At 56.5% G+C, this 20,359-nt stretch overlaps 1 protein-coding gene across 1 annotated transcript in view; it reads left to right on the top strand.

The window, feature by feature from the left end:
- Positions 1-20,080, top strand: part of LOC124023245 (trinucleotide repeat-containing gene 6A protein-like) — a 66,050-nt gene extending 45,970 nt beyond the window's left edge. Inside the window, 6 exon segments of the mRNA XM_046337781.1 lie at positions 1,695-1,802; positions 4,834-4,981; positions 4,983-5,038; positions 9,309-9,382; positions 19,032-19,171; positions 19,606-20,080. Coding sequence (XP_046193737.1) covers positions 1,695-1,802; positions 4,834-4,981; positions 4,983-5,038; positions 9,309-9,382; positions 19,032-19,171; positions 19,606-19,957 — 878 coding nt within the window. The 3' untranslated portion in view covers positions 19,958-20,080.
- The last annotated feature ends 279 nt before the right edge of the window (positions 20,081-20,359 follow it).

Raw genomic sequence — 20,359 nt, 5'->3', positions numbered from 1 at the left:
GTCCTAGTGGACTATGATGTGTACTAACCCGGTCTGTCCTAGTGGACTATGATGTGTACTAACCCGGTCTGTCCTAGTGGACTATGATGTGTACTAACCCGGTCTGTCCTAGTGGACTATGATGTGTACTAACCCGGTCTGTCCTAGTGGACTGTGATGTGTACTAACCCGGTCTGTACTAGTGGACTATGATGTGTACTAACCCGGTCTGTCCTAGTGGACTATGATGTGTACTAACCCGGTCTGTCCTAGTGGACTATGATGTGTACTAACCCGGTCTGTCCTAGTGGACTATGATGTGTACTAACCCGGTCTGTCCTAGTGGACTATGATGTGTACTAACCCGGTCTGTCCTAGTGGACTAACCCAGTCTGTCCTAGTGGACTATGATGTGTACTAACCCGGTCTGTCCTAGTGGACTAACCCGGTCTGTCCTAGTGGACTATGGTATGTACTAACCCGGTCTGTCCTAGTGGACTATGATGTGTACTAACCCGGTCTGTCCTAGTGGACTATGATGTGTACTAACCCGGTCTGTCCTAGTGGACTATGATGTGTACTAACCCGGTCTGTCCTAGTGGACTATGATGTGTACTAACCCGGTCTGTCCTAGTGGACTATGATGTGTACTAACCCGGTCTGTCCTAGTGGACTATGATGTGTACTAACCCGGTCTGTCCTAGTGGACTGTGATGTGTACTAACCCGGTCTGTACTAGTGGACTATGATGTGTACTAACCCGGTCTGTCCTAGTGGACTATGATGTGTACTAACCCGGTCTGTACTAGTGGACTATGATGTGTACTAACCCGGTCTGTCCTAGTGGACTAACCCGGTCTGTCCTAGTGGACTAACCCGGTCTGTCCTAGTGGACTATGGTGTGTACTAACCCGGTCTGTCCTAGTGGACTATGATGTGTACTAACCCGGTCTGTCCTAGTGGACTATGATGTGTACTAACCCGGTCTGTCCTAGTGGACTATGATGTGTACTAACCCGGTCTGTCCTAGTGGACTATGATGTGTACTAACCCGGTCTGTCCTAGTGGACTATGATGTGTACTAACCCGGTCTGTCCTAGTGTACTAACCCGGTCTGTCCTAGTGGACTATGATGTGTACTAACCCGGTCTGTCCTAGTGTACTAACCCGGTCTGTCCTAGTGGACTATGATGTGTACTAACCCGGTCTGTCCTAGTGGACTATGATGTGTACTAACCCGGTCTGTCCTAGTGGACTATCTTCATTTCATCCCTGCTTTTGGAGTGTCTATTGTTCTGTCCGGTGGTAACTGTCTCTCTTTTTCTCTCCTTTCTCTCTCTCTCTCTCTCTCTCTCTCTCTCTCTCTGTCTGTCTGTCTGTCTGTCTGTCTGTCTGTCTGTCTGTCTGTCTGTCTGTCTGTCTGTCTGTCTGTCTGTCTCTCTGTCTGTCTGTCTGTCTGTCTGTCTGTCTGTCTGTCTGTCTCTGTCTCTGTCTCTGTCTCTGTCTCTGTCTCCCTCTCTGTCTCCCTCTCTGTCTCCCTCTCCTTTCTCTCCCTCTCCTTTCTCTCCCTCTCCTTTCTCTCTTTCTCTCCTTTCTCTCTTTCTCTCCCTCTCCTTTCTCTCTTTCTCTCCCTCTCCTTTCTCTCTTTCTCTCCCTCTCCTTTCTCTCTTTCTCTCCCTCTCCTTTCTCTCTCTCTCTCCTCTCTCGATCTCCAGGGCCATCCTCATCTCTGAACACCACGATGCCTTCAAACAGTGCCTGGTCATCTAGTCGTGCCTCCAGCCACAGTGGTTCACTCACCAGTACAACACAAAGCACTACGGGTAGGTCTAACCCCCTCTAACCCTCTCCACTACGGGTAGGTCTAACCCCTCTAACCCTCCCCACTACAGGTAGGTCTAACCCCTCTAACCCTCCCCACTACGGGTAGGTCTAACCCCTCTAACCCTCCCCACTACAGGTAGGTCTAACCCCTCTAACCCTCTCCACTACGGGTAGGTCTAACCCCCTCTAACCCTCTCCACTACGGGTAGGTCTAACCCCCTCTAACCCTCCCCACTACAGGTAGGTCTAACCCCCTCTAACCCTCTCCACTACGGGTAGGTCTAACCCTCTCCACTACAGGTAGGTCTAACCCCCTCTAACCCTCTCCACTACGGGTAGGTCTAACCCTCTCCACTACAGGTAGGTCTAACCCCCTCTAACCCTCCCCACTACGGGTAGGTCTAACCCCCTCTAACCCTCTCCACTACAGGTAGGTCTAACCCCCTCTAACCCTCCCCACTACGGGTAGGTCTAACCCTCTCCACTACGGGTAGGTCTAACCCTCTCCACTACGGGTAGGTCTAACCCTCTCCACTACGGGTAGGTCTAACCCTCTCCACTACGGGTAGGTCTAACCCTCTCCACTACGGGTAGGTCTAACCCTCCCCACTACGGGTAGGTCTAACCCTCCCCACTACGGGTAGGTCTAACCCTCCCCACTACGGGTAGGTCTAACCCTCCCCACTACGGGTAGGTCTAACCCTCCCCACTACGGGTAGGTCTAACCCTCCCCACTACGGGTAGGTCTAACTCTCCCCACTACGGGTAGGTCTAACTCTCCCCACTACGGGTAGGTCTAACCCTCCCCCCTACGGGTAGGTCTAACCCTCTCCACTACGGGTAGGTCTAACCCTCTCCACTACGGGTAGGTCTAACCCTCTCCACTACGGGTAGGTCTAACCCTCTCCACTACGGGTAGGTCTAACCCTCTCCACTACGGGTAGGTCTAACCCTCTCCACTACGGGTAGGTCTAACCCTCTCCACTACGGGTAGGTCTAACCCTCCCACTACGGGTAGGTCTAACCCTCCCACTACGGGTAGGTCTAACCCTCTCCACTACGGGTAGGTCTAACCCCCTCTAACCCTCCCCACTACGGGTAGGTCTAACCCCCTCTAACCCTCCCCACTACGGGTAGGTCTAACTCTCCCCACTACGGGTAGGTATAACTCCCCCCACTACGGGTAGGTATAACTCCCTCTAACCCTCTCCACTACGGGTAGGTCTAACCGTCTCCACTACGGGTAGGTCTAACCCTCTCCACTACGGGTAGGTCTAACCCTCTCCACTACGGGTAGGTCTAACCCCCTCTAACCCTCCCCACTACGGGTAGGTCTAACCCTCCCCACTACGGGTAGGTCTAACCCCCTCTAACCCTCCCCACTACGGGTAGGTCTAACCCTCCCCACTACGGGTAGGTCTAACCCCCTCTAACCCTCCCCACTACGGGTAGGTCTAACCCTCTCCACTACGGGTAGGTCTAACCCTCTCCACTACGGGTAGGTCTAACCCTCTCCACTACGGGTAGGTCTAACCCTCTCCACTACGGGTAGGTCTAACCCTCTCCACTACGGGTAGGTCTAACCCTCTCCACTACGGGTAGGTCTAACCCTCTCCACTACGGGTAGGTCTAACCCTCTCCACTACGGGTAGGTCTAACCCTCTCCACTACGGGTAGGTCTAACCCTCTCCACTACGGGTAGGTCTAACCCTCCCCACTACGGGTAGGTCTAACCCACTCTAACTGTCTCTCTCTCTCCTCTTCCTCCCTCCCTCTCCTTCCTCTCTCCCCCTCTCTCTCCTCTTCCTCCCTCTCTCCTCTTCCTCCCTCTCTCCTCTTCCTCTCTCTCTCCTCTTCCTCCCTCTCTCCCCCTCTCTCTCCTCTTCCTCCCTCTCTCCTCTCCTCCCCCTCTCTCTCCTCTTCCTCCCTCTCTCCTCCCCCTCTCTCTCTCTTCCTCCCTCTCTCCTCTTCCTCTCTCCCCTCTCTCTCCTCTTCCTTTCCCCTCTCTCCCTCTCCTCTTCCTTTCCCCTCTCTCCCTCTCTCTCTCTTCCTCCCTCTCTCCTCTTCCTCTCCCCTCTCCCTCTCTCTCTCCTCTTCCTCCCTCTCTCCTCTTCCTCCCTCTCTCCTCTTCCTCTCCCCTCTCCCCCTCTCTCCTCCACCTCTCTCTCTCTCTGCCCCCTCTCTCCTCCACCTCTCCCCCTCTCCCTCCTCCCTCTCTCTCTGCCCCCCTCTCTCCCCCACCTCTCCCTCCACCTCTCCCCCTCCCTCCTCCACCTCTCCCCCTCTCTCTCCCTCTCCCCTCTCTCCTCTCCCCTCTCTCTCTCCTCCCCCTCTCTCTCCTCTCCTCCCCTCTCTCCTCCCCCTCTCCCTCTCTCCCCTCTCCCTCCCCCTCTCCCTCTCTCCCCTCTCCCCTCCTCTCCCTCCTCCCCCTCTCTCTCTCTCCCCTCTCTCTCTCCTCCCCCCCCCCCCTCTCTCTCCCCCCCTCTCCCCTCTCTCTCCCCCCCTCTCCCCTCTCTCTCTCCCTCCCCCTCTCCCCTCTCCTCCCTCCCTCCCCCTCTCTCTCTCTCCTCCCTCCCCTCTCTCTCCCTCCTCCACCTCTCCCCTCCTCCACCTCTCTCTCCTCCACCTCTCTCTCCTCCACCTCTCCTCTCCCCTCTCTCTCCTCTCCCCCTCCCTCTCTCTCCTCTCTCCCCTCCCTCTCTCTCCTCTCCCCTCCCTCTCTCTCCTCTCCCTCCCTCTCTCTCCTCTCCCCCTCCCTCTCTCTCCTCTCCCCCTCCCTCTCTCTCCTCTCCCCTCCCTCTCTCTCCTCTCCCCCTCCCTCCCTCCCCCTCCCCTCTCTCTCCCCCTCCCCCTCCCCCTCTCTCTCTCCTTCCTCCACCTCTCTCCTCCACCTCTCCTCTCCCCCTCTCTCTCCTCCCCCCTCTCCCTCCCTCTCCAGTCAGGTCCGGAGAGTCTAAATGGTCTCCAGCAGTATGTAACCCCTCTCTCTCCCCCTCTCTCCTCTCCTCCCCCCTCTCCCTCCCTCTCCAGTCAGGTCCGGAGAGTCTAAATGGTCTCCAGCAGGATGTAATTCCTCTCTGGCCCATGAGCTGTGGAAGGTCCCTCTGGCTCCTAAAGGTCTTTCAGCCCCTTCCCGCCCCCCTCCCGGCCTCACCAACCAGAAACCCCCTCCACCCTGGGGGAAGCCCTCTCCGCTTGGGGGGCTGGGGGCACTCTGACTCCAGATACACACCTGGTGAGACGGGTGTAGATGTGTTAAACGGTGTGGGGAAATGTGTGTGTGTGGAAATGTGTGTGTGTGTGTGTGTGTGTGTGTGTGTGTGTGTGTGTGTGTGTGTGTGTGTGTGTGTGTGTGTGTGTGTGTGTGTGTGTGTGTGTGTGTGTGTGTGTGTGTTGCCTAATTCACACCAAGCTGTTTTACACCTTCAGAAGGTATTCAGACCCCTTTTTCCACCTTTTGTTTTACAGTAAAATGGATTCAATATTATGTTCCTCATCAATCTATCATTGTGACATCACAATAACCCATAATGACATCACGATACCCCGTAATGACATCACGATACCCCGTAATGACATCACGATACCCCCGTAATGACATCACGATACCCCCGTAATGACATCACGACACCCCCGTAATGACATCACGACACCCCCGTAATGACATCACGACACCCCCGTAATGACATCACAACACCCCCGTAATGACATCACGACACCCCCGTAATGACATCACGACGCCCCCGTAATGACATCACGACACCTCCGTAATGACATCACGACACCCCCATAATGACATGGGGTATTGTGTGTAGATTGTAGTTCCTGGATCCATGGCACAAAGGATCATGGGAGAACAAACACCAGAGTCGGTAGTGTACGGATTGGCCCCCCCAGAGTCGGTAGTGTACGGATTGGCCCCCCCCCAGAGTCGGTAGTGTACGGATTGGCCCCCCCAGAGTCGGTAGGGTACGGATTGCCCCCCCAGAGTCGGTAGGGTACGGATTGGCCCCCCAGAGTCGGTAGGGTACGGATTGGCCCCCCCAGAGTCGGTAGGGTACGGATTGGCCCCCCAGAGTCGGTAGGGTACGGATTGCCCCCCCCAGAGTCGGTAGGGTACGGATTGCCCCCAGAGTCGGTGGGGTACGGATTGGCCCCCAGAGTCGGTAGGGTACGGATTGCCCCCCCCTCTCTCTCGGTAGGGTACGGATTGCCCCCCCCCCGGTAGGGTACGGATTGGCCCCCACCCAGAGTCGGTAGGGTACGGATTGCCCCCCCCCCCCCCAGAGTCGGTAGGGTACGGATTGGCCCCCCCCTCGGTAGTGTACGGATTGCCCCCGCCCCCAGAGTCGGTAGGGTACGGATTGGCCCCCCCCAGAGTCGGTAGGGTACGGATTGCCCCCCCCCCCCCCAGAGTCGGTAGGGTACGGATTGCCCCCCAGAGTCGGTAGGGTACGGATTGCCCCCCCAGAGTCGGTAGGGTACGGATTGCCCCCCCCCCTCGGTAGGGTACGGATTGCCCCCCCCCCCCAGAGTCGGTAGGGTACGGATTGGCCCCCCCAGAGTCGGTAGGGTACGGATTGGCCCCCCCCCAGAGTCGGTAGGGTACGGATTGGCCCCCAGAGTCGGTAGGGTACGGATTGCCCCCCAGAGACGGTAGTGTACGGATTGCCCCCGCCCCCAGAGTCGGTAGGGTACGGATTGGCCCCCCAGAGTCGGTAGGGTACGGATTGGCCCCCCAGAGTCGGTAGGGTACGGATTGGCCCCCAGAGTCGGTAGGGTACAGATTGGCCCCCAGAGTCGGTAGGGTACGGATTGGCCCCCCCAGAGTCGGTAGGGTACGGATTGGCCCCCAGAGTCGGTAGGGTACAGATTGGCCCCCCAGAGTCGGTAGGGTACGGATTGGCCCCCAGAGTCGGTAGGGTACGGATTGGCCCCCCCAGAGTCGGTAGGGTACGGATTGCCCCCCCCCCCAGAGTCGGTAGGGTACGGATTGCCCCCCCCAGAGTCGGTAGGGTACGGATTGCCCCCCCCCCCAGTCGGTAGGGTACGGATTGGCCCCCCAGAGACGGTAGTGTACGGATTGCCCCCGCCCCCAGAGTCGGTAGGGTACGGATTGGCCCCCCAGAGTCGGTAGGGTACGGATTGGCCCCCCAGAGTCGGTAGGATACGGATTGGCCCCCAGAGTCGGTAGGGTACGGATTGGCCCCCCAGAGTCGGTAGGGTACGGATTGGCCCCCAGAGTCGGTAGGGTACGGATTGCCCCCCCCCTCGGTAGGGTACGGATTGCCCCCCCCCAGAGTCGGTAGGGTACGGATTGCCCCCCAGAGTCGGTAGGGTACGGATTGGCCCCCAGAGTCGGTAGGGTACGGGTTGCCCTCCCCAGAGTCGGTAGGGTACGGATTGGCCCCCCAGAGTCGGTAGGGTACGGATTGGCCCCCAGAGTCGGTAGGGTACGGATTGGCCCCCCAGAGTCGGTAGGGTACGGATTGGCCCCCCAGAGTCGGTAGGGTACGGATTGGCCCCCCCAGAGTCGGTAGGGTACGGATTGGCCCCCAGAGTCGGTAGGGTACGGATTGGCCCCCAGAGTCGGTAGGGTACGGATTGGCCCCCCCAGAGTCGGTAGGGTACGGATTGGCCCCCCCAGAGTCGGTAGGGTACGGATTGGCCCCCAGAGTCGGTAGGGTACGGATTGGCCCCCAGAGTCGGTAGGGTACGGATTGGCCCCCAGAGTCGGTAGGGTACGGATTGCCCCCAGAGTCGGTAGGGTACGGATTGCCCCCCAGAGTCGGTAGGGTACGGATTGGCCCCCAGAGTCGGTAGGGTACGGATTGGCCCCCCAGAGTCGGTAGGGTACGGATTGGCCCCCAGAGTCGGTAGGGTACGGATTGGCCCCCCCAGAGTCGGTAGGGTACGGATTGGCCCCCCAGAGTCGGTAGGGTACGGATTGGCCCCCCAGAGTCGGTAGGGTACGGATTGGCCCCCCAGTGTCGGTAGGGTACGGATTGGCCCCCAGTGTCGGTAGGGTACGGATTGGCCCCCCCCAGAGTCGGTAGGGTACGGATTGGCCCCCCAGAGTCGGTAGGGTACGGATTGGCCCCCAGAGTCGGTAGGGTACGGATTGGCCCCCCAGAGTCGGTAGGGTACGGATTGGCCCCCAGAGTCGGTAGGGTACGGATTGGCCCCCCAGAGTCGGTAGGGTACGGATTGGCCCCCAGAGTCGGTAGGGTACGGATTGGCCCCCAGAGTCGGTAGGGTACGGATTGGCCCCCCCCCGGTAGGGTACGGATTGGCCCCCCCAGAGTCGGTAGGGTACGGATTGGCCCCCCCCAGAGTCGGTAGGGTACGGATTGGCCCCCCCAGAGTCGGTAGGGTACGGATTGGCCCCCCAGAGTCGGTAGGGTACGGATTGCCCCCCAGAGTCGGTAGGGTACGGATTGGCCCCCCCCAGTCGGTAGGGTACGGATTGGCCCCCAGAGTCGGTAGGGTACGGATTGGCCCCCCAGAGTCGGTAGGGTACGGATTGGCCCCCTCCCCCACAGTCGGTAGGGTACGGATTGGCCCACCCCCCCACAGTCGGTAGGGTACGGATTGCCCCCCCACAGTCGGTAGGGTACGGATTGCCCCCCCCCACAGTCGGTAGGGTACGGATTGGCCCCCCCCCCAGTCGGTAGGGTACGGATTGCCCCCCCTCCACAGTCGGTAGGGTACGGATTGGCCCCCCCACAGTCGGTAGGGTACGGATTGGCCCCCCCTCAGTCGGTAGGGTACGGATTGGCCCCCCACAGTCGGTAGGGTACGGATTGGCCCCCATAGACCCGTGTAGGGTGCGGATTGGCCCCCATAGACCCGTGCAGGGTGCGGATTGGCCCCCATAGACCCGTGCAGGGTGCGGATTGGCCCCCCATAGACCCGTGCAGGGTGCGGATTGGCCCCCATAGACCCGTGCAGGGTGCGGATTGGCCCCCATAGACCCGGTAGGGTACGGATTGGCCCCCAGAGCCAGTAGGGTACGGATTGGCCCCCAGAGCCAGTAGGGTACGGATTGCCCCTCCCAGAGCCAGTAGGGTCGGATTGCCCCCCCAGAGCCAGTAGGGTACGGATTGGCCCCCCAGAGCCAGTAGGGTACGGATTGGCCCCCCAGAGCCAGTAGGGTACGGATTGGCCCCCAGAGCCAGTAGGGTACGGCTTGGCCCCCCAGAGCCAGTAGGGTACGGATTGGCCCCCAGAGCCAGTAGGGTACGGATTGGCCCCCAGAGCCAGTAGGGTACGGATTGGCCCCCCAGAGCCAGTAGGGTACGGATTGCCCCCAGAGCCAGTAGGGTACGGATTGGCCCCCAGAGCCAGTAGGGTACGGATTGGCCCCCCAGAGCCAGTAGGGTACGGATTGGCCCCCCAGAGCCAGTAGGGTACGGATTGGCCCCCCCCAGAGCCAGTAGGGTACGGATTGGCCCTGTAGTGGAGTGTGTCTTGGTGATAATCGTCTGTTCTCTCCTGCCACTCAGGGTGTAGTTGGAGTGACGGTAGCAGCAGCTCAGGGAGAACCAACTGGCTCGTTCTCAAGAATCTCACAACTCAGGTAAACACACACACTTACACACTCTGACCTACTATCTACCAGTGTTGTAGGACTTGACTCTGACTTGACCAGTGGGGACTTAGTCAGAAAATATATTATTTTGTATAATTCAACATATTAGCTACAACAGCAAATGTGCAACAGTGTCATGAAATGGGGAAAACATGGTTGGCTGCTTTTAGGAGGACTACCAAGGGACTAGTGACTGGTTGGAGGACTACCAAGGGACTAGTGACTGGTTGGCTGCTTTTAGAGGACTACCAAGGGACTAGTGACCGGTTGGAGGACTACCAAGGGACTAGTGACTGGTTGGAGGACTACCAAGGGACTAGTGACTGGTTGGAGGACTACCAAGGGACTAGTGACTGGTTGGCTGCTTTTAGGAGGACTACCAAGGGACTAGTGACCGGTTGGAGGACTACCAAGGGACTAGTGACTGGTTGGAGGACTACCAAGGGACTAGTGACTGGTTGGAGGACTACCAAGGGACTAGTGACTGGTTGGCTGCTTTTAGGAGGACTACCAAGGGACTAGTGACTGGTTGGAGGACTACCAAGGGACTAGTGACTGGTTGGCTGCTTTTAGGAGGACTACCAAGGGACTAGTGACTGGTTGGAGGACTACCAAGGGACTAGTGACTGGTTGGCTGCTTTTAGGAGGACTACCAAGGGACTAGTGACTGGTTGGAGGACTACCAAGGGACTAGTGACTGGTTGGCTGCTTTTAGGAGGACTACCAAGGGACTAGTGACTGGTGAGGACTACCAAGGGACTAGTGACTGGTTGGCTGCTTTTAGGAGGACTACCAAGGACTAGTGACTGGTTGGAGGACTACCAAGGGACTAGTGACTGGTTGGCTGCTTTTAGGAGGGACTACCAAGGGGCTAGTGACTGGTTGGCTGCTTTTAGGAGGGACTACCAAGGGGCTAGTGACTGGTTGGCTGCTTTTAGGAGGACTACCAAGGGACTAGTGACTGGTTGGAGGACTACCAAGGGACTAGTGACTGGTTGGAGGACTACCAAGGGACATGTGACTGGTTGGAGGACTACCAAGGGACTAGTGACTGGTTGGAGGACTACCAAGGGACTAGTGACTGGTTGGAGGACTACCAAGGGACTAGTGACTGGTTGGCTGCTTTTAGGAGGACTACCAAGGGACTAGTGACTGGTTGGAGGACTACCAAGGGACTAGTGACTGGTTGGCTGCTTTTAGGAGGACTACCAAGGGACTAGTGACTGGTTGGAGGACTACCAAGGGGCTAGTGACTGGTTGGAGGACTACCAAGGGACTAGTGACTGGTTGGCTGCTTTTAGGAGGACTACCAAGGGACTAGTGACTGGTTGGAGGACTACCAAGGGACTAGTGACTGGTTGGCTGCTTTTAGGAGGGACTACCAAGGGGCTAGTGACTGGTTGGCTGCTTTTAGGAGGGACTACCAAGGGGCTAGTGACTGGTTGGCTGCTTTTAGGAGGACTACCAAGGGACTAGTGACTGGTTGGAGGACTACCAAGGGACTAGTGACTGGTTGGAGGACTACCAAGGGACATGTGACTGGTTGGAGGACTACCAAGGGACTAGTGACTGGTTGGAGGACTACCAAGGGACTAGTGACTGGTTGGAGGACTACCAAGGGACTAGTGACTGGTTGGAGGACTACCAAGGGACTAGTGACTGGTTGGAGGACTACCAAGGGACTAGTGACTGGTTGGAGGACTACCAAGGGACTAGTGACTGGTTGGCTGCTTTTAGGAGGACTACCAAGGGACTAGTGACTGGTTGGAGGACTACCAAGGGACTAGTGACTGGTTGGCTGCTTTTAGGAGGACTACCAAGGGACTAGTGACTGGTTGGAGGACTACCAAGGGACTAGTGACTGGTTGGCTGCTTTTAGGAGGACTACCAAGGGACTAGTGACTGGTTGGAGGACTACCAAGGGACTAGTGACTGGTTGGCTGCTTTTAGGAGGGACTACCAAGGGGCTAGTGACTGGTTGGCTGCTTTTAGGAGGGACTACCAAGGGGCTAGTGACTGGTTGGCTGCTTTTAGGAGGACTACCAAGGGACTAGTGACTGGTTGGAGGACTACCAAGGGACTAGTGACTGGTTGGAGGACTACCAAGGGACATGTGACTGGTTGGAGGACTACCAAGGGACTAGTGACTGGTTGGAGGACTACCAAGGGACTAGTGACTGGTTGGAGGACTACCAAGGGACTAGTGACTGGTTGGAGGACTACCAAGGGACTAGTGACTGGTTGGCTGCTTTTAGGAGGACTACCAAGGGACTAGTGACTGGTTGGAGGACTACCAAGGGACTAGTGACTGGTTGGAGGACTACCAAGGGACTAGTGACTGGTTGGCTGCTTTTAGGAGGACTACCAAGGGACTAGTGACTGGTTGGAGGACTACCAAGGGACTAGTGACTGGTTGGCTGCTTTTAGGAGGACTACCAAGGGACTAGTGACTGGTTGGAGGACTACCAAGGGACTAGTGACTGGTTGGCTGCTTTTAGGAGGACTACCAAGGGACTAGTGACTGGTTGGAGGACTACCAAGGGACTAGTGACTGGTTGGCTGCTTTTAGGAGGGACTACCAAGGGGCTAGTGACTGGTTGGCTGCTTTTAGGAGGGACTACCAAGGGGCTAGTGACTGGTTGGCTGCTTTAGGAGGACTACCAAGGGACTAGTGACTGGTTGGAGGACTACCAAGGACTAGTGACTGGTTGGAGGACTACCAAGGGACATGTGACTGGTTGGAGGACTACCAAGGGACTAGTGACTGGTTGGAGGACTACCAAGGGACTAGTGACTGGTTGGAGGACTACCAAGGGACTAGTGACTGGTTGGAGGACTACCAAGGGACTAGTGACTGGTTGGCTGCTTTTAGGAGGACTACCAAGGGACTAGTGACTGGTTGGAGGACTACCAAGGGACATGTGACTGGTTGGAGGACTACCAAGGGACTAGTGACTGGTTGGAGGACTACCAAGGGACTAGTGACTGGTTGGGACTACCAAGGGACTAGTGACTGGTTGGAGGACTACCAAGGGACTAGTGACTGGTTGGCTGCTTTTAGGAGGACTACCAAGGGACTAGTGACTGGTTGGAGGACTACCAAGGGACTAGTGACTGGTTGGCTTGGAGGACTACCAAGGGACTAGTGACTGGTTGGAGGACTACCAAGGGACTAGTGACTGGTTGGAGGAGGACTACCAAGGGACTAGTGACTGGTTGGAGGACTACCAAGGGACTAGTGACTGGTTGGAGGACTACCAAGGGACTAGTGACTGGTTGGCTGCTTAGTAGGAGGACTACCAAGGGACTAGTGACTGGTTGGAGGACTACCAAGGGACTAGTGACTGGTTGGCTGCTTTTAGGAGGACTACCAAGGGGCTAGTGACTGGTTGGCTACCAAGGGGCTAGTGACTGGAGGACTACCAAGGGACTAGTGACTGGTTGGCTGCTTTTAGGAGGACTACCAAGGGACTAGTGACTGGTTGGAGGACTACCAAGGGACTAGTGACTGGTTGAGGACTACCAAGGGACAGTGACTGGTTGAGGACTACCAAGGGACTAGTGACTGGTTGGAGGACTACCAAGGGACTAGTGACTGGTTGGAGGACTACCAAGGGACTAGTGACTGGTTGGAGGACTACCAAGGGACTAGTGACTGGTGACTGCTGGAGGACTACCAAGGACTAGTGACTGGTTGGAGGACTACCAAGGGACTAGTGACTGGTTGGAGGACTACCAAGGGACTAGTGACTGGTTGGCTGCTTTTAGGAGGACTACCAAGGGACTAGTGACTGGTTGGAGGACTACCAAGGGACTAGTGACTGGTTGGCTGCTTTTAGGAGGACTACCAAGGGACTAGTGACTGGTTGGAGGACTACCAAGGGACTAGTGACTGGTTGGCTGCTTTTAGGAGGACTACCAAGGGACTAGTGACTGGTTGGAGGACTACCAAGGGACTAGTGACTGGTTGGCTGCTTTTAGGAGGGACTACCAAGGGGCTAGTGACTGGTTGGCTGCTTTTAGGAGGGACTACCAAGGGGCTAGTGACTGGTTGGCTGCTTTTAGGAGGACTACCAAGGGACTAGTGACTGATTGGAGGACTACCAAGGGACTAGTGACTGGTTGGAGGACTACCAAGGGACATGTGACTGGTTGGAGGACTACCAAGGGACTAGTGACTGGTTGGAGGACTACCAAGGACTAGTGACTGGTTGGAGGACTACCAAGGGACTAGTGACTGGTTGGAGGACTACCAAGGGACTAGTGACTGGTTGGCTGCTTTTAGGAGGACTACCAAGGGACTAGTGACTGGTTGGAGGACTACCAAGGGACATGTGACTGGTTGGAGGACTACCAAGGGACTAGTGACTGGTTGGAGGACTACCAAGGGACTAGTGACTGGTTGGCTGCTTTTAGGAGGACTACCAAGGACTGGTTGGACTAGTGACTGGTTGGCTGCTTTTAGGACTACCAAGGGACTAGTGACTGGTTGGCTGCTTTTAGGAGGGGACTAGTGACTGGTTGGAGGACTACCAAGGGACTAGTGACTGGTTGGCTGCTTTTAGGAGGACTACCAAGGGACTAGTGACTGGTTGGAGGACTACCAAGGGACTAGTGACTGGTTGGAGGACTACCAAGGGACTAGTGACTGGTTGGAGGACTACCAAGGGACTAGTGACTGGTTGGAGGACTACCAAGGGACTAGTGACTGGTTGGCTGCTTATAGGAGGACTACCAAGGGACTAGTGACTGGTTGGAGGACTACCAAGGGACTAGTGACTGGTTGGCTGCTTTTAGGAGGACTACCAAGGGACTAGTGACTGGTTGGAGGACTACCAAGGGACTAGTGACTGGTTGGCTGCTTTTAGGAGGACTACCAAGGGACTAGTGACTGGTTGGAGGACTACCAAGGGACTAGTGACTGGTTGGCTGCTTTTAGGAGGGACTACCAAGGGGCTAGTGACTGGTTGGCTGCTTTTAGGAGGGACTACCAAGGGGCTAGTGACTGGTTGGCTGCTTTTAGGAGGACTACCAAGGGACTAGTGACTGGTTGGAGGACTACCAAGGGACTAGTGACTGGTTGGAGGACTACCAAGGGACATGTGACTGGTTGGAGGACTACCAAGGGACTAGTGACTGGTTGGAGGACTACCAAGGGACTAGTGACTGGTTGGAGGACTACCAAGGGACTAGTGACTGGTTGGAGGACTACCAAGGGACTAGTGACTGGTTGGCTGCTTTTAGGAGGACTACCAAGGGACTAGTGACTGGTTGGAGGACTACCAAGGGACATGTGACTGGTTGGAGGACTACCAAGGGACTAGTGACTGGTTGGAGGACTACCAAGGGACTAGTGACTGGTTGGAGGACTACCAAGGGACTAGTGACTGGTTGGAGGACTACCAAGGGACTAGTGACTGGTTGGAGGACTACCAAGGGGCTAGTGACTGGTTGGAGGACTACCAAGGGGCTAGTGACTGGTTGGAGGACTACCAAGGGGCTAGTGACTGGTTGGAGGACTACCAAGGGGCTAGTGACTGGTTGGAGGACTACCAAGGGGCTAGTGACTGGTTGGAGGACTACCAAGGGACTAGTGACTGGTTGGAGGACTACCAAGGGACTAGTGACTGGTTGGAGGACTACCAAGGGACATGTGACTGGTTGGAGGACTACCAAGGGACTAGTGACTGGTTGGAGGACTACCAAGGGACTAGTGACTGGTTGGAGGACTACCAAGGGACTAGTGACTGGTTGGAGGACTACCAAGGGACTAGTGACTGGTTGGCTGCTTTTAGGAGGACTACCAAGGGACTAGTGACTGGTTGGAGGACTACCAAGGGACATGTGACTGGTTGGAGGACTACCAAGGGACTAGTGACTGGTTGGAGGACTACCAAGGGACTAGTGACTGGTTGGCTGCTTTTAGGAGGACTACCAAGGGACTAGTGACTGGTTGGAGGACTACCAAGGGACTAGTGACTGGTTGGCTGCTTTTAGGAGGACTACCAAGGGACTAGTGACTGGTTGGAGGACTACCAAGGGACTAGTGACTGGTTGGCTGCTTTTAGGAGGACTACCAAGGGACTAGTGACTGGTTGGAGGACTACCAAGGGACTAGTGACTGGTTGGAGGACTACCAAGGGACTAGTGACTGGTTGGAGGACTACCAAGGGACTAGTGACTGGTTGGAGGACTACCAAGGGACTAGTGACTGGTTGGCTGCTTATAGGAGGACTACCAAGGGACTAGTGACTGGTTGGAGGACTACCAAGGGACTAGTGACTGGTTGGCTGCTTTTAGGAGGACTACCAAGGGACTAGTGACTGGTTGGAGGACTACCAAGGGACTAGTGACTGGTTGGCTGCTTTTAGGAGGACTACCAAGGGACTAGTGACTGGTTGGAGGACTACCAAGGGACTAGTGACTGGTTGGCTGCTTTTAGGAGGGACTACCAAGGGGCTAGTGACTGGTTGGCTGCTTTTAGGAGGGACTACCAAGGGGCTAGTGACTGGTTGGCTGCTTTTAGGAGGACTACCAAGGGACTAGTGACTGGTTGGAGGACTACCAAGGGACTAGTGACTGGTTGGAGGACTACCAAGGGACATGTGACTGGTTGGAGGACTACCAAGGGACTAGTGACTGGTTGGAGGACTACCAAGGGACTAGTGACTGGTTGGAGGACTACCAAGGGACTAGTGACTGGTTGGAGGACTACCAAGGGACTAGTGACTGGTTGGCTGCTTTTAGGAGGACTACCAAGGGACTAGTGACTGGTTGGAGGACTACCAAGGGACATGTGACTGGTTGGAGGACTACCAAGGGACTAGTGACTGGTTGGAGGACTACCAAGGGACTAGTGACTGGTTGGAGGACTACCAAGGGACTAGTGACTGGTTGGAGGACTACCAAGGGACTAGTGACTGGTTGGAGGACTACCAAGGGGCTAGTGACTGGTTGGAGGACTACCAAGGGGCTAGTGACTGGTTGGAGGACTACCAAGGGGCTAGTGACTGGTTGGAGGACTACCAAGGGGCTAGTGACTGGTTGGAGGACTACCAAGGGGCTAGTGACTGGTTGGAGGACTACCAAGGGACTAGTGACTGGTTGGAGGACTACCAAGGGACTAGTGACTGGTTGGAGGACTACCAAGGGACTAGTGACTGGTTGGAGGACTACCAAGGGACTAGTGTCTGGTTGGAGGACTACCAAGGGACTAGTGACTGGTTGGAGGACTACCAAGGGACTAGTGACTGGTTGGAGGACTACCAAGGGACTAGTGACTGGTTGGAGGACTACCAAGGGGCTAGTGACTGGTTGGAGGACTACCAAGGGACTAGTGACTGGTTGGAGGACTACCAAGGGACTAGTGACTGGTTGGAGGACTACCAAGGGACTAGTGACTGGTTGGAGGACTACCAAGGGGCTAGTGACTGGTTGGAGGACTACCAAGGGACTAGTGACTGGTTGGAGGACTACCAAGGGACTAGTGACTGGTTGGCTGCTTTTAGGAGGACTACCAAGGGACTAGTGACTGGTTGGAGGACTACCAAGGGACTAGTGACTGGTTGGAGGACTACCAAGGGACTAGTGACTGGTTGGAGGACTACCAAGGGACTAGTGACTGGTTGGAGGACTACCAAGGGACTAGTGACTGGTTGGCTGCTTTTAGGAGGACTACCAAGGGGCTAGTGACTGGTTGGAGGACTACCAAGGGGCTAGTGACTGGTTGGAGGACTACCAAGGGACTAGTGACTGGTTGGCTGCTTTTAGGAGGACTACCAAGGGACTAGTGACTGGTTGGCTGCTTTTAGGAGGACTACCAAGGGACTAGTGACTGGTTGGAGGACTACCAAGGGACTAGTGACTGGTTGGCTGCTTTTAGGAGGACTACCAAGGGACTAGTGACTGGTTGGCTGCTTTTAGGAGGACTACCAAGGGACTAGTGACTGGTTGGAGGACTACCAAGGGGCTAGTGACTGGTTGGCTGCTTTTAGGAGGACTACCAAGGGACTAGTGACTGGTTGGCTGCTTTTAGGAGGACTACCAAGGGACTAGTGACTGGTTGGCTGCTTTTAGGAGGACTACCAAGGGACTAGTGACTGTCAAGGCTGTTACTTCCATTTCTTAACTTCTCCTCCCTCCTCTCCTCCTTCCCTCATCTCCTCCCTCCTCTCCTCCTCCCCTCCTTCCCTCATCTCCTCCCTCATCTCCTCCCTCCTCTCCTCCCCCCTCTCCTCTCCCCTCCTCTCCCCTCCTCTCCTCTCCCTCCTCCCCTCCTCTCCTCTCCCTCCTCCCCCTCCCTCTCCCTCCCTCCTCCCCTCCCTCCCCCTCATCTCCTCTCCCCTCCTCCCCTCATCCCCTCCCTCCTCCCCTCCCTCCCCTCATCTCCTCCCCTCCCCTCATCCCCTCCCTCCTCCTCCTCTCCCTCCCCTCATCCCCTCCCCTCCTCCTCTCCCTCCCCTCATCTCCTCCCTCCTCCCTCTCCCTCCCCTCATCTCCTCCCTCCCCTCATCTCCTCTCCCCTCCCCCTCTCCCCCTCCCCTCTCCCCTCTCTCCTCCCCTCTCTCCTCTCCTCCCCTCTCCTCCCCTCTCCTCCCCTCCCCTCTCCTCCCCCCTCTCTCCTCTCCTTTCTCCTCTCTCCTCTCCCTTTCTCCTCTCCCCTCTCCTCTCCTCTCCTCTCCTTTCTCCTCTCCTTTCTCCCTCCCCTCCCTCCCCTCCCCTCTCCTCCCCTCCTCCTCCTCTCCCTCCCCCTCCCCTCCCCTCTCCTCTCCTTTCTCCTCTCTCCTCTCCTTTCTCCTCCCCTCTCTCCTCTCCTCCCTCTCCTCTCCTCTCTCCTCTCTCCTTCTCCTCTCCTTTCTCCTCTCTCCTCTCCTCCCCTCTCCTCCCCTCTCCTCTCTCCTCTCCTTTCTCCTCTCCTTTCTCCTCTCCTTTCTCCCTCTCCTTTCTCCTCTCCTTTCTCCTCTCCTTTCTCCTCTCCTCCCCTCTCCTCTCCTCCTCTCTCCTCTCCCTCCTCTCTCTCCTCTCCTTTCTCCTCCCCTCCCCTCTCCTCTCCCCTCTCCTCTCCTTTCTCCTCTCCTTTCTCCTCTCTCTCCCTCCCCTCCCCCTCCCTCTCCTCTCCTCCTCTCTCCTCTCCTTTCTCTTCTCCTTTCTCCTCCCCTCTCCTCTCCTCCTCCCTCTCCTCTCTCCTCTCCTCTCTCCCTCTCCTCTCTCCTCTCCTTTCTCCTCTCCTTTCTCCTCTCCCCCCCCTCCCCTCCCTCTCCTCTCCTCCCCTCCCTCTCCTCTCCCTCTCCTCCCTCAACCTCCTCTCTCCTCTCTCCTCCTCTTACCTCCCCTCTCCTCCCCTCTCCTCCCCTCTCCTCTCTCCTCTCCTCTCTCCTTTCTCCTCTCCCACCCTCTCAACTCCCTCTCTCCTCTCCTTTCTCCCTCTCTCTTTCTCCTCTCCTTTCTCCTCCCTCTCTCCTCTCTCCTCTCTCCTCTCCTCTCTCTCTCCTTTCTCCCTCTCCTTTCTCCTCTCCTTTCTCCTCTCTCCTCTCTCCTCTCCTTTCTCCTCTCCCCTCTCCCTCCCCTCCCTCCCCTCTCCTCTCCTCCCCTCCTCTCTCCTCTCCTCTCCTTCTCCTCTCCCCTCTCCTCTCCCCAGATGGATGGTTCTACTCTGAGGACTCTCTGTATGCAACATGGTCCTCTGATTACATTCCACCTCAACCTGCCGCAGGGCAATGCTGTCGTGTGTTACAGCTCCAAGGACGAGGCAGCCAAGGCACAGAAGAGTCTGCACATGTAAGACAATTATACACACACATGCAACTCCCTCCTTCTCTTCATCCCTCGCTCTCTCTCCTCTTCATCACCCTCTCTCCTCTTCATCACCCTCTCTCCTCTTCGTCTCTCCTCTTCGTCGCCCTCTCTCTCCTCTTCGTCGCCCTCTCTCTCCTCTTCGTCGCCCTCTCTCTCCTCTTCGTCGCCCTCTCTCTCCTCTTCGTCGCCCTCTCTCTCCTCTTCGTCGCCCTCTCTCTCCTCTTCGTCGCCCTCTCTCTCCTCTTCGTCGCCCTCTCTCTCCTCTTCGTCGCCTCTCTCTCCTCTTCGTCGCCCTCTCTCTCTCTTCGTCGCCCTCTCTCTCCTCTTCGTCGCCCTCTCTCTCCTTCGCCGCCCTCTCTCTCCTCTTCGCCGCCCTCTCTCCTCTTCATCGCCCTCTTTCTTCTCTCTCTCCTCAGGTGCGTACTAGGGAACACTACCATTCTGGCTGAGTTTGCCAGTGAGGAGGAAATCAACCGTTTCTTTGCACAAGGTCAGTCATTGGCCGCTGCCTCCCCGGGCTGGCAGGCCATTGGCTCCTCTCAGAGCCGAATGGGCGGAGCCTTGGAGGGTTCCCACCCCTTCCCCAGCCGCGCCCCGGAGCCCAGTCAATGGAACGTCAGCGACCTCCATAGCTCCTCCCTTTGGGGCGGGTTGAACTATTCCACTAGCCTATGGGGCGCCAGCGAGGGCGGGAGGATCAACAGCCCTTCTCCAATCAGCTCCTTCCTCCCCGTGGATCACCTGACAGGGGGCGGGGACTCCATGTAAAGCCCGTGTCAGTCGAGTGTCAAACGCTGGATTAGGATTAGGATTAGGATTAGGATTAGGATTAGTATTAGGATTAGTATTAGGATTAGGATTAGGATTAGGATTAGTATTAGGATTAGGATTAGGATTAGTATTAGGATTAGGATTAGGATTAGGATTAGTATTAGGATTAGGATTAGGATTGGTATATTAGTATTAGGATTAGGATTAGGATTGGTATTAGTCTCAAACACAAAGAAAAAAAAGTCCCAAGACCAAAAAACAAAATGGCTCCTTCTCACTTACAAATATACAGGAAGGGGGTCACTCCGTGGAAAATACATACAGGAAGTAGGGTGGGGGGTCACCCGTGGAAAATACGTACAGGAAGTAGGGGGAGGGTCACCCTGTGGAAAATACGTA

Source organism: Oncorhynchus gorbuscha, unplaced genomic scaffold, assembly GCF_021184085.1.
Source record: "Oncorhynchus gorbuscha isolate QuinsamMale2020 ecotype Even-year unplaced genomic scaffold, OgorEven_v1.0 Un_scaffold_1563, whole genome shotgun sequence".
Classification (NCBI taxonomy): domain Eukaryota; kingdom Metazoa; phylum Chordata; class Actinopteri; order Salmoniformes; family Salmonidae; genus Oncorhynchus; species Oncorhynchus gorbuscha.
The sequence above is the reverse complement of the archived record's forward strand: the minus strand, read 5'-3'. Positions and strand labels throughout refer to the sequence as shown.